This window comes from Nerophis ophidion, linkage group LG29 (genome assembly GCF_033978795.1).
Source record: "Nerophis ophidion isolate RoL-2023_Sa linkage group LG29, RoL_Noph_v1.0, whole genome shotgun sequence".
Classification (NCBI taxonomy): domain Eukaryota; kingdom Metazoa; phylum Chordata; class Actinopteri; order Syngnathiformes; family Syngnathidae; genus Nerophis; species Nerophis ophidion.
The window spans coordinates 10,652,123-10,670,764 of record NC_084639.1 but is presented as its reverse complement, the minus strand read 5'-3'; the positions used below and the strand labels follow the sequence as shown (position 1 = coordinate 10,670,764).

Genomic DNA, 18,642 nt, shown 5'->3' with positions numbered 1-18,642 from the left:
TTGAACTTTGCGTCGATAACAGTCTGGATGGTTCGCTTCCCCTTTGGTCTGGATGACACGATGTCGATCGAATATTTACAGAAACAATTTGAAATGTGGACTCGTCAGACCACAGAACACTGTTCCACTTTGCATCAGTCTATATTAGAAGACTTCGAGCCCAGAGAAGCCAGCGGCGTTTCTGGATGTTGTTGATAAATGGCTTTCGCTTTGCATAGTAGACATTTAACTTGCACTTACAGATGTAGCGACGAACTGTATTTAGTGACAGTGGTTTTCTGAAGTGTTCCTCAGCCCATGTGGTGATATCCTTTAGATATTGATGTCTGTTTTTGATAGAGTGCCGTCTGAGGGATCGAAGGTCACAGTCATTCAGTGTTGGAGTGATTTCTCCTGATTCTCTGAACCTTTTGGTGATATTATGGACCGTAGATGTTGAAATCCCTAAATTTCTTGAAATTGCACTTTGAGAAACGTTGTTCTTAAACTATTTGACTATTTGCTCACGCAGTTGTGGACAAAGGGGTGTACCTCGCCCCATCCTTTCTTGTGAAAGACTGAGCATTTTTTGGGAAGCTGTTTTTATACCCAATCATGGCACCCACCTGTTCCCAATTAGCCTGCACACCTGTGGGATGTTCCAAATAAGTGTTTGATGAGCATTCCTCAACTTCATCAGTATTTATTGCCATCTTTCAACTTCTTTGTCACGTGTTGCAGGCATCAAATTCTAAAGTTAATTATTATTTGCAAAAAAAATAAAAAATGGGCATGAGTTCGAACATCAAATATGTTGTCTTTGTAGCATATTCAACTGAATATGGGTTGAAAATGATTGGCAAATCATTGTATTCGGTTTATATTTACATCTAACACAATTTCCCAACTCATATGGAAACAGGGTTTGTACATTATCAATCAATCAATCAATCAATGTTTACTTATATAGCCCTAAATCACTAGTGTCTCAAAGGGCTGCACAAACCACCACGACATCCTCGGTAGGCCCACATAAGGGCAAGGAAAACTCACACCCAGTGGGACATCGGTGACAATAATGACCCAGTGGGACGTCTGTGACAATAATGATTATGAGAACCTTAGAGAGGAGGAAAGCAATGGATGTCGAGCGGGTCTAACATGATACTGTGAAAGTTCAATCCACAATGGATCCAACACAGTCGCGAGAGTCCAGTCCAAAGCGGGTCCAACTCAGCAGCGAGAGTCCCGTTCACAGCGGAGCCAGCAGGAAACCATCCCAAGCGGAGGCGGATCAGCAGCGCAGAGATGTCGAGGCGGATCAGCAGCGCAGAGATGTCCCCAGCCGATACACAGGCAAGCAGTACATGGCCACCGGATCGGACCGGACCCCCTCCACAGGGGAGAGTGGGACATAGAAGAAAAAGAAAAGAAACAGCAGATCAACTGGTCTAAAAAGGGAGTCTATTTAAAGGCTACAGTATACAAATGAGTTTTAAGGTGAGACTTAAATGCTTCTACTGAGGTGGCATCTCCAACTGTTACCGGGAGGGCATTCCAGAGTACTGGAGCCCGAACGGAAAACGCTCTATAGCCCGCAGACTTTTTTTGGGCTTTGGGAATCACTAACAAGCCGGAGTCCTTTGAACGCAGATTTCTTGCCGGGACATATGGTACAATACAATCGGCAAGATAGGATGGAGCTAGACCGTGTAGTATTTTATACGTAAGTAGTAAAACCTTAAAGTCACATCTTAAGTGCACAGGAAGCCAGTGCAGGTGAGCCAGTACAGGCGTAATGTGATCAAACTTTCTTGTTCTTGTCAAAAGTCTAGCAGCCGCATTTTGTACCAACTGTAATCTTTTAATGCTAGACATGGGGAGACCCGAAAATAATACGTTACAGTAGTCGAGGCGAGACGTAACAAACGCATGGATAATGATCTCAGCGTCTTTAGTGGACAGAATGGAGCGAATCTTAGCGATATTACGGAGATGAAAGAAGGCCGTTTTAGTAACGCTTTTAATGTGTGCCTCAAAGGAGAGAGTTGGGTCGAAGATAATACCCAGATTCTTTACCGTGTCGCCTTGTTTAATTGTTTGGTTGTCAAATGTTATAGTTGTATTATTAAATAGAGTTCGGTGTCTAGCAGGACCGATAATCAGCATTTCCGTTTTTTTGGCGTTGAGTTGCAAAAAGTTAGCGGACATTCATTGTTTAATTTCATTAAGACACGCCTCCAGCTGACTACAATCCGGCGTGTTGGTCAGCTTTAGGGGCATGTAGAGTTGGGTGTCATCAGCATAACAGTGAAAGCTAACACCGTATTTGCGTATGATGTCACCTAGCGGCAGCATGTAGATGCTGAAGAGTGCAGGGCCAAGGACCGAACCCTGGGGAACTCCACACGTTACCTTAACGTAGTCCGAGGTCACATTGTTATGGGAGACACACTGCATCCTATCAGTAAGATAAGAGTTAAACCAAGACAGGGCTAAGTCTGACATACCAATTCGTGTTTTGATACGTTCTAATAAAATATTATGATCGACGGTATCGAAAGCAGCGCTAAGATCGAGGAGCAGCAACATAGATGACGCATCAGAATCCATCGTAAGCAATAGATCATTAGTCATTTTTGCGAGGTCTGTCTCCGTGGAGTGATTTGGCCTGAAACCGGATTGAAAGGTTTCACATAGATTGTTAGACGCTAAGTGTTCATTTAACTGCTCCGCAACAATTTTTTCGAGGATTTTTGAAATAAAGGGAAGGTGAGACACCGGTCGGTAGTTTACCATGAGGTCAGGATCGAGGTTAGGTCTTTTAAGAAGAGGATGAATAACCGCTTTTTTGAATGCTAGGGGAACAGTGCCCGAGGAAAGTGATAAGTTTATAATATTTAGCACTGATGGACCTAATAATACAAAGAGCTCCTTGATCAGTTTCCCAGGAAGAGGGTCAAGTAAACATGTTGTTTGTTTTATTCCATTTACACGTTGTAACAATTCCTCTAATGTTATTTCCTCAAAACGAGAGAAACTATTTTGGAGGGCAGTATCCGCCGTATATACAATCGTGTCAGTGTTAATAGAACCCCGTTGTAGCTGGGACGCATTGTCTTTAATCTCCTTTCTAATGACTTCAATTTTCTTACTAAAGAATTGCATAAAGTCATCAGCTGAGTGGGTGGAGCTACTGGAAGGAGTCCCTTGTTGGGTTAGCGATGCTACCGTACTAAACAAAAATTTAGGATCGTTTTTATTACGGTGGATGAGATTTGAGTAATAATTAGCTTTAGCTAAGGTAAGCATGCGTTTATAAGTTATTAAACCATCACTAAATGCTTGATGGTGCACCTCAAGTTTAGTCGTGCGCCATTTGCGTTCCAGCTTTCTACATAATAATTTCAGAGCTCTAGTTTCTTCTGTAAACCACGGGGTGCGCTTTTTTGGAGCCTTTTTTAACTTTAGCGGTGCTATGTTATCAATGGTTTCGCGCAGGGCGTCGTTAAAGTTGTTAGTGAGGTTATCAATAGAGCCCACATACTTTGGGAATGGTGCCATTACCGAGGGCAGTAGGTCAGCAAGAGTTGTCGTTGTGGCCGTATTAATGTTGCAGCTGCTATAGCAGTTATTATTATTATTAGTTTGACAAACATGCGTCTGAACCTCGAATTTTATAAGGTAATGATCGGACAATACTTTAGTATACGGGAGTATCGTAACTTTGGAAGCGGTGATACCCCTGACAAGCACTAGGTCTATCGTATTACCGTTGCGATGCGTGGGTTCATTTATTATTTGTGTGAGACCACAGTTATCAATTATGGTCTGGAGCGCTACGCACGGTGGGTCCGATGGGGTATTCATATGGATATTAAAGTCCCCCATTATGATTATATTATCGGCGTGTGTCACTAGATCAGCAACGAACTCTGAGAATTCATTGATAAAGTCCGAACAGGGCCCTGGGGGGCGGTAGATAACAGCCAGGTGTAGAGGCAGCGGTGTGACAGACTTCATAGTAAGCACCTCAAACGATTTATATTTATTATTTATGTTAGGACTAAGGTTAAAGTTTTCGTTGTATATTAGTGCGACCCCCCCACCCCTTTTAAGCGGACGGGCAATATGCGCATGTGTAAAGTTAGGAGGACATGCCTCATTTAGCGCAAAAAAGTCGTTTGGTTTAAGCCAGGTTTCACTGAGACCGATGACGTTAAGATTGTTGTCTCTGATAATATCATTAACTAACAACGTTTTGGGAGACAATGATCTTATGTTTAAAAAACCTATATTATAGGTAGTGGGCTGTTTTAGGGAATTTTTGATCAAATTATCCGTAGTAGCAATATTAATAATGTTGTGTTTATTATGCCCAGTGCATTCAGTATAATTACGACCATATCTAGGAATTGATACGACGGGAATGTTCCGATTGTTTGATTGTTGCTTTGATAAACTGCACGCATCATGGTTAGCCTCCTCAGTAACGGGGATTTTCCGATTGTTTGTTTGTTGCTTTGATAAACTGCACGCATCATAGTTAGCCACCTCAGTAAAACACATGTCCAACTCTGAAACACTCAAAGCAGAAAAAACTTGTTCTAATTTAACTGACTCCTTACCCAGACCAGTAGTCTCGCATCCTTTATGTGTATATATCTATGAATGTACATCTATATGTGTGTATATATGTATGTATATGTGTATATATTGGCAAGATGGCGGCGCTCGGACGGGCTGCGACACTGCGGTGCTCTTGCTAAAGATGGAACATTTGGCGGAAATGCCGGACAGTTCTGCAGACTTCATGGCTGGCTCGCATCGTGGTCACTCCGTGATCACGTACGACCGCCAGACACTTCTGGATATGGACACATCGGGCCGTTTTGGACTGATAGACGCGGGCGTGCTAAACATGCTAACTTGCATGGGGATACGTCGGCGGCTACATCCAGCGGCCTGTGAAGCAGCGGAGTCTAGTGGCAGCGGGGGCCGTCTACGGAGCAGACGCCAGCGGTGTGATCGGAAACGCGGATGTCGAGCGGGGCTAAAAACAAAGCAGAAGGCTAATCCCCACAGAACACCACTTCCCTCCACCCTGAAGACGGATTTAAATAAGGAATGCGAGACTACTGGTCTGGGTAAGGAGTCAGTTAAATTAGAACAAGTTTTTTCTGCTTTGAGTGTTTCAGAGTTGGACGTGTGTTTTACTGAGGTGGCTAACTATGATGCGTGCAGTTTATCAAAGCAACAAACAAACAATCGGAAAATCCCCGTTACTGAGGTGGCTAACCATGATGTGTGCAGTTTATCAAAGCAACAATCAAACAATCGGAAAATTCCCGTCGTATCAATTCCTAGATATGGTCGTAATTATACTGAATGCACTGGGCATAATAAACACAACATTATTAATATTGCTACTACGGATAATTTGATCAAAAATTCCCTAAAACAGCCCACTACCTATAATATAGGTTTTTTAAACATAAGATCATTGTCTCCCAAAACGTTGTTAGTTAATGATATCATCAGAGACAACAATCTTAACGTCATCGGTCTCAGTGAAACCTGGCTTAAACCAAACGACTTTTTTGCGCTAAATGAGGCATGTCCTCCTAACTTTACACATGCGCATATTGCCCGTCCGCTTAAAAGGGGTGGGGGGGTCGCACTAATATACAACGAAAACTTTAACCTTAGTCCTAACATAAATAATAAATATAAATCGTTTGAGGTGCTTACTATGAGGTCTGTCACACCGCTGCCTCTACACCTGGCTGTTATCTACCGCCCCCCAGGGCCCTGTTCGGACTTCATCAATGAATTCTCAGAGTTCGTTGCTGATCTAGTGACACACGCCGATAATATAATCATAATGGGGGACTTTAATATCCATATGAATACCCCATCGGACCCACCGTGCGTAGCGCTCCAGACTATAATTGATAGCTGTGGTCTCACACAAATAATAAATGAACCCACGCATCGCAACGGTAATACGATAGACCTAGTGCTTGTCAAGGGTATCACCGCTTCCAAAGTTACGATACTCCCGTATACTAAAGTATTGTCCGATCATTACCTTATAAAATTCGAGGTTCAGACGCATGTTCGTCAAACTAATAATAATAATAACTGCTATAGCAGCCGCAACATTAATACGGCCACAACGACAGCTCTTGCTGACCTACTGCCCTCGGTAATGGCACCATTCCCAAAGTATGTGGGCTCTATTGATAACCTCACTAACAACTTTAACGACGCCCTGCGCGAAACCATTGATAACATAGCACCGCTAAAGTTAAAAAAGGCTCCAAAAAAGCGCACCCCGTGGTTTACAGAAGAAACTAGAGCTCAGAAATTATTATGCAGAAAGCTGGAACGCAAATGGCGCACGACTAAACTTGAGGTGCACCATCAAGCATTTAGTGATGGTTTAATAACTTATAAACGCATGCTTACCTTAGCTAAAGCTAATTATTACTCAAATCTCATCCACCGCAATAAAAACGATCCTAAATTTTTGTTTAGTACGGTAGCATCGCTAACCCAACAAGGGACTCCTTCCAGTAGCTCCACCCACTCAGCTGATGACTTTATGCAATTCTTTAGTAAGAAAATTGAAGTCATTAGAAAGGAGATTAAAGACAATGCGTCCCAGCTACAACGGGGTTCTATTAACACTGACACGATTGTATATACGGCGGATACTGCCCTCCAAAATAGTTTCTCTCGTTTTGAGGAAATAACATTAGAGGAATTGTTACAACGTGTAAATGGAATAAAACAAACAACATGTTTACTTGACCCTCTTCCAGGGAAACTGATCAAGGAGCTCTTTGTATTATTAGGTCCATCAGTGCTAAATATTATAAACTTATCACTTTCCTCGGGCACTGTTCCCCTAGCATTCAAAAAAGCGGTTATTCATCCTCTTCTTAAAAGACCTAACCTCGATCCTGACCTCATGGTAAACTACCGACCGGTGTCTCACCTTCCCTTTATTTCAAAAATCCTCGAAAAAATTGTTGCGGAGCAGTTAAATGAACACTTAGCGTCTAACAATCTATGTGAAACCTTTCAATCCGGTTTCAGGGCAAATCACTCGACGGAGACAGCCCTCGCAAAAATGACTAATGATCTATTGCTAACGATGGATTCTGATGCGTCATCTATGTTGCTGCTCCTCGATCTTAGCGCTGCTTTCGATACCGTCGATCATAATATTTTATTAGAACGTATCAAAACACGAATTGGTATGTCAGACTTAGCCCTGTCTTGGTTTAACTCTTATCTTACTGATAGGATGCAGTGTGTCTCCCATAACAATGTGACCTCGGACTACGTTAAGGTAACGTGTGGAGTTCCCCAGGGTTCGGTCCTTGGCCCTGCACTCTTCAGCATCTACATGCTGCCGCTAGGTGACATCATACGCAAATACGGTGTTAGCTTTCACTGTTATGCTGATGACACCCAACTCTACATGCCCCTAAAGCTGACCAACACGCCGGATTGTAGTCAGCTGGAGGCGTGTCTTAATGAAATTAAACAATGGATGTCCGCTAACTTTTTGCAACTCAACGCCAAAAAAACGGAAATGCTGATTATCGGTCCTGCTAGACACCGAACTCTATTTAATAATACAACTCTAACATTTGACAACCAAACAATTAAACAAGGCGACACGGTAAAGAATCTGGGTATTATCTTCGACCCAACTCTCTCCTTTGAGGCACACATTAAAAGCGTTACTAAAACGGCCTTCTTTCATCTCCGTAATATCGCTAAAATTCGCTCCATTCTGTCCACTAAAGACGCTGAGATCATTATCCATGCGTTTGTTACGTCTCGCCTCGACTACTGTAACGTATTATTTTCGGGTCTCCCCATGTCTAGCATTAAAAGATTACAGTTGGTACAAAATGCGGCTGCTAGACTTTTGACAAGAACAAGAAAGTTTGATCACATTACGCCTGTACTGGCTCACCTGCACTGGCTTCCTGTGCACTTAAGATGTGACTTTAAGGTTTTACTACTTACGTATAAAATACTACACGGTCTAGCTCCATCCTATCTTGCCGATTGTATTGTACCATATGTCCCGGCAAGAAATCTGCGTTCAAAGGACTCCGGCTTGTTAGTGATTCCCAAAGCCCAAAAAAAGTCTGCGGGCTATAGAGCGTTTTCCGTTCGGGCTCCAGTACTCTGGAATGCCCTCCCGGTAACAGTTCGAGATGCCACCTCAGTAGAAGCATTTAAGTCTCACCTTAAAACTCATTTGTATACTCTAGCCTTTAAATAGACTCCCTTTTTAGACCAGTTGATCTGCTGTTTCTTTTCTTTTTCTTCTATGTCCCACTCTCCCCTGTGGAGGGGGTCCGGTCCGATCCGGTGGCCATGTACTGCTTGCCTGTGTATCGGTTGGGGACATCTCTGCGCTGCTGATCCGCCTCGACATCTCTGCGCTGCTGATCCGCCTCCGCTTGGGATGGTTTCCTGCTGGCTCCGCTGTGAACGGGACTCTCGCTGCTGAGTTGGACCCGCTTTGGACTGGACTCTCGCGACTATGTTGGATCCATTGTGGATTGAACTTTCACAGTATCATGTTAGACCCGCTCGACATCCATTGCTTTCCTCCTCTCTAAGGTTCTCATAATCATTATTGTCACAGACGTCCCACTGGATCATTATTGTCACCGATGTCCCACTGGGTGTGAGTTTTCCTTGCCCTTATGTGGGCCTACCGAGGATGTCGTGGTGGTTTGTGCAGCCCTTTGAGACACTAGTGATTTAGGGCTATATAAGTAAACATTGATTGATTGATTGATTGATATACGTTATGTGTATATATGTTATGAGAAGCAGAAGGCCCAGAGTCTGCACAGTCTTTAGTTGGCACATGAACTTGAAGTCATCCCTCCAAAATAGACTTGCAAAGCATTGTGGCTGCAGGAGCACTTTGAAGTAACATGACCTTTGACCTCAAACACTATATGTCGACGCCCATGCTCAGAATCAGTAGAGCAACATACAATTGGTTGAATCGTTGTAACTCCGAGGTGACAAGTTACTTGGTACACAAGTTTTGCTATTTCCACTAGTTTATAAATCCCAAATCACTACAGTTCTTGGCTTGGCATGTACAGTAGCTCAGAATTGTTCGGACTGGTTTGTCTTGTAAAGAGCTGACGACTAACATGTACACCAGGGGTCTCAAACTCAATTTACCTGAGGGCCACTGGATGCAGAAACTGGGTGAGGATGGGCCGCAGGAAAATATTTCTTAAAAAATCTAACAAGCTCTTTTTAATGAATTCACCTTCTATGAATGGCTTTCCAACCCTCACGATTTTTCCGGGAGACTCCTGATTTTCAGTGCGACTCCCGACAATTTACCAGTGCAACCATTTTCCCGAATTTGTCCCAATTTTCACCCGGCCGACATTATTAAGGGCTGCCGTGATTGCACTGCCTTTTATTTCCTCTACAACAGTGGTTCTCAACTTTTTTTCAGTGATGTACACCCTGTGAACATTTTTTTAATTCAAGTACCCCCTAATCAGAGCAAAGCATTTTTGGTTGGAAAAAAAGAGATAAAGAAGTAATATACAGCACTATGTCATCAGTTTCTGATTTTCAAATTGTATAACAGTGCAAAATATTGCTCATTTGCAGTGGTCTTACTTGAACTATTTGGGAAAAAAAGATATAAAAATAACTAAAAAACAAGTGATTCAATTATAAATAAAGATTTCTACACATAGAAGTAATCATCAACTTAAAGTGCCCTCTTTGGGGATTGTATTAGAGATCCATCAACTTAATTCTAAACACTTCTTCACAAAAAAGGAAATCTTTAACATCAATATTTATGGAACATGTCCACAGAAATTCTATCTGTCAACACTGAATGTTGGATTGTTGTACTATTTTCCCACAGTTTATGTACTTACATTCATACGTCATTGAAGTATTATTCAATAAACATATGTATAAAGGTTTTTTGAATTGCTGCTGTTTTTTAGAATGTTTTTAATAAATCTCACTTGTCCCTTGGCATACCTTCAAATTCCTCAATCCAATCCAATCCACTTTATTTATATAGCACATTTAAACAACAATAACGTTTCCAAAGTGATGCACAGCCATGTTAAAAACAATATTATGCTCCACCAATGACTGAATAAAACAAAAAATGAATACAAATAAAACCAATAAAAACAATATAAAAACAAATATGATTAAAAAGTATTTTAAAGGGTAAAATCAATTAAAACAGTAAAATAAAAATCAAAGTGTATAAAAAACACAGAGGACAACAGAGGACAGAGGACCACACAACTCACGTAGTGTTAAAAGCCAAAGAATAAAAGTGGGTCTTAAGACGAGACTTAAAACACTCCACTGTGGAAGCAGTTTGAACATGGAGCGGCAGAGTGTTCCAGAGCTTAGGGCCGACCACAGAGAAGGCCCTGTCTCCCATGGTCTTAAGTCTCTAGGGGTCTGTGCACCCCTAAAAGAAGACTACTGCTCCACTACATGTCATCGCGCACGCTTTTATAACACACAACCAATCTGCTGGTTCTGCATCATGTTGTGTGAGACTTGTGCAGAACAATGTCAGTGGCTGCAAGACGCACTTACTCAACAGCCATACAGGTCACACTGAGGGTGCGGTATAAACAACTTTAACACTGTGAACCCACACCAAACAAGAATGACAAACCCTTTTTGGGATAATTTCCGCACCCTAACACAACTTAAACATAAGAGAACAAATACTAAGAACACCTTGCAGGGCTACAATATACAACACCTCAACCGACGCAAGTAGGGAGGGTGGGAGTGTGGGGGGTTGGTGGTAGCAGGGGTGTGTATATTATAGTCCGGAAGAGTTAGGTCTGCAAGGGATTCTGGGTAATTGTTCTAGTGTGTTTATGTTGTATTACAATGCGGATGTTCTCCCGAAATGTGTTTGTCATTCTTGTTTGGTGTGGGTTTACAGTCTGGCACATATTTGTAACAGTGTTAAAAGTTTTTTTACGGCCACCCTTAGTGTGACGTCTGTAGCTTTTGATCAAATATATCTTGCAATAACACACGCGCGTGCCTCACATGGCCAGATGTAACACTTAACTGGGCTTGCACGATGTCAGTTCAGGATGTAGGGGGCGCTAAAGTGCCATTCAGGCACTCCCTGAATATTGTTGATCTGGTAAAAATTGACAGGGGCTTCGAGGGAATTGGTGCCCTGAAATTTAGGGGTCTCCAGGGAAAATTGGGGACGTTGGCAAGCTTGACCTATCAAGCGCCGTTCATATTAATTTTGCGGGCCGCACCAACATTAAATTGTCATATTAATGCGCGGGCCGCATGTTTGAGACCCCTTTTGTTGTTCCAGCTGTATTATGTAATAGATTTAAACTCAATAGAGTTCTTGGTTTGGCATATTGCATACAACGAGTTGATACGTCTTTTAACATTGGGTACCTCCACCATATTATCTGACCCATCATTCAAAATCAAAATAATTAGTTTTCTTTAAAAAAAAAAAAAATAAATAGAGTTCTTGCTTTAACAATTTCAAACCTAACAAATGGGTTTGTCTTGTAAAGGGGGGGACTGGTACCGTGTACCCATATTGTCCTTCCAGCTATGTTATGTTACAAGTTCTTAATTTGGCATACGACGTACTTTTGGTATACAGGTGACAAGGAACACTACCTTAGCACAGTGTTTTTCAACCTTTTTTGAGCCAAGGCCCATTTTTTGCCTTGACAAAATGCAGAGGCACACCACCAGCGGGAAATCACTAAAAAACGAAAGTCAGTTGACAGTAAAAAGTTGTCGTCGCAATTGTTGGATATGACTATAAAGCATAACCAAGCATGCATCACTATAGCTCTTGTCTCAAAGTAGGTGTACTCTCACCACCTGTCACATCACACCCTGACTTATTTGTATTTTTTGCTGTTTTCCTGTGTGTTGTGTTTTACGTCTTGTCTTGCGCTCCTATTTTTTGGGCATTTTCCTGTAACAGTTTCATGTCTTCCTTTGGGCGATATTTCCCGCATCTACTTTGTTGTAGCAATCAAGAATATTTCAGTTGTTTTACCCTGTAATGAGGTGGCGACTTGTCCAAGGTGTACCCCACCTTCTGCCAGATTATAGCTGAGATAGGCTTTTCCCCCCCCCCCCCCCCCCCCCCCCGTGACACTGAAGGGAATAACCGGTAGAAAATCGATGGATTATCCTTCTTTGCGGCGACATTGTTGATTGTCATGTACGAATGTACTTTGTGGATGCCGTCTTTGCTCCGCAGTAAGTCTTTGCTGTTCTCCAGCATTCTGGTTTTGTTTACTTTATAGTTCAGTTTTAGTTTTGTTCCGCATAGCCTTCCCTAAGCTTCAATGCCTTTTCTTAGGGGCACTCACCTTATGTTTATTTTGTTGTTTAAGCATTAGATACCTTTTTTTACCTGCACCCTGCCTCCCTGCTGTTTCCAACATCTACAAAGCAATTCGCTACCGGCTGCCACCTACTGATATGGGAGATTATTACACGGTTATTCTAGACAACACCGACACTCAACAAAGACACATCATTTGCAGACTACAATTGCTGGTTTGCAAAAAACATTTTTTGCCCCAAATAGGTGAAATTAGATCATCTCTCACGGCACACCAAATCGTATCTCACGGCACAGTAGTGTGCCGCGGCACAGTGTTTTGAAAAACATTGCCTTAGCATACATTATTTGACCCATATTCATATTTGTCAAAATCAATAGAGTTCTTGGTTGAACATATACAGAAGTATACAATGGCATGGGTCGGTTTGCCTTGAAAAGGGCAGACTGTTTATTGTTATTTTGTTTATAATATGAAGCAAATTATGCAAAATCAATAGAGCTCTTAAATTGGGTACCTCAGCTACATGGTGAGCGTTCAAAAAAAACATATCAATACTGTTCTTGATTTGGCATATGGCCTAAAATTGGTGGTGAAACCAAAAAAATAAAGTTTAACCTTATATATATCAAGAGTGTTATTTTTACTCAGTTGTTTCTCTTTTTTTTTGCCTTCTTCCTTCAGAGTGTCTCCTCTCCAGAAGTCGGAGGTGGTGGAAATGGTGAAGAAGCAAGTGAAGGTGATCACGCTGGCCATCGGCGATGGCGCCAACGACGTGGGGATGATTCAGACGGCTCACGTGGGCGTGGGCATATCTGGCAACGAGGGCCTGCAGGCCGCCAACTCTTCGGACTACTCCATTGCTCAGGTGGGCCCCGGGGACACTGAATTTTGGGGATTTAGAGCTTTGTGAATGTTTTCGTTGAAAACATTTGATAGCAAAATGTGTATGTTTTAAAATTCAGTGTTGAAAAATGTTTGTTGGTTCAAAAAGCAATACTCACCTCCGGTCTATTAAAGGCCTACTGAAATGAGATTTTCTTATTCAAACGGGTATAGCAGGTCCATTCTATGTGTCATACTTGATCACTTCGCGATATTGCCATTTTTTTGCTGAAAGGATCTAGTAGAGAACATCGACGGTAAAGTTCGCAACTTTTGGACGCTAATAAAAAAGCCTTGCCTTTACCGGACGTAGCAGACGATGTGCGCGTGACGTCCCGGGTTGTAGGGCTCCTCACATCCTCACATTATTTATAATCACAGCCTCCAGCAACAAGGGCTATTCGGACCGAGAAAGCGACAATTTCCCCATTAATTTGAGCGAGGATGAAAGATTCGTGGATGAGGAAAGTTAGAGTGAAGCACAAAAAAAAAAAAAAAAGAAAAGGCCTCGGCTCCAGGCGGCGGCAGTGGGACCGTTTCAGATGTAATTAGACACATTTACTAGGATAATTCTGGAAGATCCCTTATCTGCTTATTGTTTTAATAGTGTTTTAGTGAGATTGTAAAGTCATACCTGAAAGTCGGATGGCTGCGGTGAACGCCAGTGTCTCTGAGAGAAGCCGAGGAGCCAAGATCACAGCTGCCTTTTTGAGCTGCAGGAGGAGGTCCCATAATCCACTGAACACTCCGTTGCTGAATCTTTTGCAATTTGTTCAATGAAAAATAGAGACGTCAAACAAGAAAGCTGTAGGTGGGAAGCAGTGAATTGCGGACGCCTCTAGCAACACAAACACAGTTGGTGTTTCATTGTTTAGATTCCAGAAAGATGACGGTGAAGCTTTACTATGGAACAGAGATAACAAGCGAACACGGTTCCCTACCACATGTCCACCGGCAGGTTTCGGGGAGAAAATGGTGGTAATAAGTCAGCTCTTACCGTAGACATGAGCAGAGCTTGAGTCGTTCCTCATGCACCTGTCAAAGAGGCAGCTGCGTGGCTTCCTTCAGAGACACTGGCGGTCACCACACCCCTCCGACTTTCAAGTACCACATTATAATCTCACTACAACACTAGTAACACAATAAGCAGATAAGGGATTTTCCAGAATGATCCTGGTAAATTTGTCTGATAACATTTGAATCGCTCCCACTGCCCTGTCTTTTTTTTTTTTTCGTAGTCATTTCACTCTAACTTTCCTCATCCCCGAATCTTTCAACCTCGCTCAAATTAATGGGGGAATCGTCGCTTTCTCGGTCCGAATCACTCTCGCTGCTGGTGGCCATGACTGTAAACAATGTGCGGATTTGAGGAGCTCCACAACCCGTGAGGTCACGCGCACATCGTCTGCTACTTCCGGTAAAGGCAGGGCTTTTTTATTAGTGACCAAAAGTTGCGAACTTTATTGTCGATGTTCTCTACTAAATCCTTTCAGCAAAAATATGGCAATATCGCGAAATGATCAAGTATGACACATAGAATGGACCTGCTATCCTTGTTTAAAGAAGAAAATCTCATTTCAGTAGGCCTTTAAGGGATTGATTAAAACAAGTGACATGGATTCGTTTTGGTGTCTACTGGTGTTTTTTTGTTTTTTTTAGTCGATTTTTTTCATAGATTTATTATGAATATATCTCCTGTTGAGGACACATTGAGGATCATCTTGTTTCCACAGTTCCACATGTACTGTGTCCAAACGGCTGTACGTCCAATATTCCTGTTTGCCATTTTTGCAACCTTCCTGTGTTGACTTTTTCTAATTAGTCATGCACAACAACGGTCGAGCATGTCGTTTTTCTTGGCATGTCGTGAACAACAAAGCCTCCGATGCCTGCCAGGCCATCATCTTTTACAGCAAAGTGGGAACACCTGTAAGACTAGCGGCCCGAGCGTCACCCGACCCCGCACGACTCGATCGAGAACAGACTGCGGCAAAATGTAAACAAACACTGTACTTCCAAGCGAGACTTGTGTGCAACCCGGCGTCTGTACGTGATACCTGCGTGCCACAAAACAGCTGCTGTGTTTGCACGCAGAACTCCAGGGCTCGAATATAACCACGGCAACTGCAGCAAAAACATTGACTTTTTACTTATTGTCCATTAACAAGTAATCAATATGATGATAATTCGCGATTCCAGGCAGTTAGTAATACCGTCTATTTTTTTTAAATTACCAAAACCGTCATTTATTAATGCATTTTAGCAGAGGTGTAACGGTACACAAAATGTTCAGTTCGGTACGTACCTTGGTTTAGAGGTCACGGTTCGGTTCATTTTCGGTACAGTAAGAAAACAACAAAATATACATTTTTGGGTTATTTATTTACCAAATTTGTAAACAATGGCTTTATCCTTTTAACATTGGGAACACTATAATAATTCTGCCCACGTTACTCCACATTAAACTGCCTCAAATTGTTGCTCAGATTAAATAAAATGACACAACTTTTCTTCTACACGTAAAAAGTACAACATTAAACAGTTTCAAGTCAACTCATCATGCTTAATTTATTACAGCATTGGGGAAGCCCATAGTTGATTTTTTATTATGTAAATGTTATATTTGTATCAACATGTGATAGCAGGGACCCTGCCATTCAAAACTAGGCTGCTACATCACTTATCATTAATGTAATTATAGCTGAAAAATAGTACAATAGCAATAAGAGAGACTATTCATCCCTGAACACCATGGAGTTCATGTAGGCTTTATGATGCACTTACATTATTATATACACATCAGAGACAGAAACTCTTGATTTAACATAATGTCCTTTTTTGCTGCTTCAACACACCTCAATCAATACTGTCCGTAACACACACACACACACACACACACAGACACGCACACACCGCAAAATGAGCTAACATTACGCTAAGAGCTAACTAGCCTCCACCTAAAGCCAGGACTGCGAGTGAGCTGAGCTGCAGTTTGTTTCTAGAAGGTCAACGGGCTCATAGTGATGTTTAGAAAGTAGTTGACTTGGAAGTGTATAGTATAATTTGGGGAGAATCCATTGCTTTCCTGCTAAACACCTATCTGCTCGATGCTGAAGCGCTGACTACATGCGCTCAGAATTCGCACTGCTTATTGGCTGTTACCGCTACGGTTGTAACCAATCAGATGGTTGTGTGGGTGGGACAATGCTGGGTGCTGTGCAGGAGAGACGCAGAATGGAGTGGAGCAGCTTATTAAGACTTTAGCTTAGGCGGCTACTTCATATGTTCGTGTGGAACTTGTTCGGTACTCCTCCGCACCGAACCGGAACCCCTTTACCGAAACGGTTCAATACAAATACACGTACTGTTACACCTTTACATTTTAGACAACACCAAGTCAAGACAAACTAAGGACACAGACTTTGCTCGGGAGATTTCCCCTTTGAGTAAACGGAGCCAAGTGCTTAGTTTAACGTCATTTTCCCTCGCTTCTTGGCGTGTGTTCAAGAGCGCACTGCTGTGTTTAGATGGAGACAGGTGTGGACAATATTGGAGACACTTGTCACCACACTAAAAGTATACAGCGAGGGAGAAAACTATTTGATGTTTTGCAGCAGGTGATGTGTCGTGAATGTTGTCACAAATTGTTTATCAATTCTTTACTTTGTTTACTGGGATGTTCATCCATCCATCCATCCATCCATCTTCTTTCGCTTATCCGAGGTCGGGTCGCGGGGGCAACAGCCTAAGCAGGGAAGCCCAGACTTCCCTCTCCCCAGCCACTTCGTCTAGCTCTTCCCGGGGGATCCCGAGGCGTTCCCAGGCCAGCCGGGAGACATAGTCTTCCCAACGTGTCCTGGGTCTTCCCCGTGGTTTCCTACCGGTTGGACGTGCCCTAAACACCTCCCTAGGGAGGCGTTCGGGTGGCATCCTGACCAGATGCCCGAACCACCTCATCTGGCTCCTCTCGATGTGAAGGAGCAGCGGCTTTACTTTGAGTTCCTCCCGGATGGCAGAGCTTCTCACCCTATCTCTAAGGGAGAGCCCCGCCACACGGAGAAGGAAACTCATTTCGGCTGCTTGTACCCGTGATCTTATCCTTTCGGTCATGACCCAAAGCTCATGACCATAGGTGAGGATGGGAACGTAGATCGACTGGTAAATTGAGAGCTTTGCCTTCCGGCTCAGCTCCTTCTTCACTCTTCCTTTATTTAACTGCAAACTATCAGTGTTCAAAAAACATCAATACCAGCTCAAATGTTTTGTCATCTCATCGGACTGAATGCAGGCTGTGAAGATTGTGTATTCGATGTGAGAGGCGTCATTCTTTTTTATTTTTGTTGGCCAAACTGTTGTACTGAACCAAGAGAGGAACAAGACTTCATCTTCATTAGCCAAACTGCTTTCTCTTTTATTTTAGCATCAAAAAGTAAACACAAGTTTTTTTTACAGTACTTGTGTTTTTTTATGTCACAGAGGTATTACTTCAAAAACCATTCATGTGACACAGCATTTTGTTAAAGTTGTATTGTGTATAGTTAATTCCTATGTGACATATTTCTGCTCAAACTCCTAATAGAGCTGTCCTGATACATCATCTACATATAAATGTACATAACTTAAATAAATCATTAGAAAAAATACCACCCTTTATAAAAACGTAAAAATTGAGATAAAGGCACCATGAAGTGACAAAAATTGGACACGTTTATACTAATAATGAATAAAAAAAACAGTTTTTATATATATATATATATATATATATATATATAATATATATTATATGTGTGTGTGTGTGTATATATATATATATATATATATATATATATATATATATATATATATATATACACACACACACATATATAATATATATATATATATATATATATATATATATATATATATATATATATATATATATATATATATATATGTGTATGTATATATATATATATGTATATATATATATATATATATATATATATATATATATATATATATATATCTGGTGTGTATATACAGGTGCTGGTCATATTATTAGAATATCTTGAAAAAGTTGATTTATTTCATTCCAAACAGACTGATACATTTCAAGTATTTTTTGCCAAAAAGGAGATGATTATAGCTGACAACCAATGAAAACCCTAAATTCAACATCTCAGAAAATTAGAATATGGTGAAAAGGTCAGATATTGAAGACACCTGGTGCCACACTTTAATTAGCTAAATAACTCAAAACACCTGGAAAAGCCTTTAAATGGTCTCTCGTTTTGATTCTGTATGACACACAATCATGGGGAAGACTGCTGACTTGACAACTGTCCAAAAGATGACCATAGATACTTTAAAGAAGGAG

At 41.6% G+C, this 18,642-nt stretch overlaps 1 protein-coding gene across 6 annotated transcripts in view; it reads left to right on the top strand.

Moving 5' to 3' along the window:
• Nucleotides 1-18,642, top strand: part of LOC133546053 (phospholipid-transporting ATPase IA-like) — a 441,030-nt gene that overhangs the window by 295,126 nt on the left and 127,262 nt on the right. For all 6 annotated transcript variants that reach the window (XR_009804972.1, XM_061891880.1, XM_061891879.1 and 3 more), the window contains one exon: nucleotides 13,083-13,266. Coding sequence is in view for 5 of the 6 variants with exons in the window: in XM_061891880.1 (XP_061747864.1) it covers nucleotides 13,083-13,266 (184 nt within the window). In the remaining variant the exon portion in view is untranslated. The remainder of the gene's footprint in view (nucleotides 1-13,082; nucleotides 13,267-18,642) is intronic.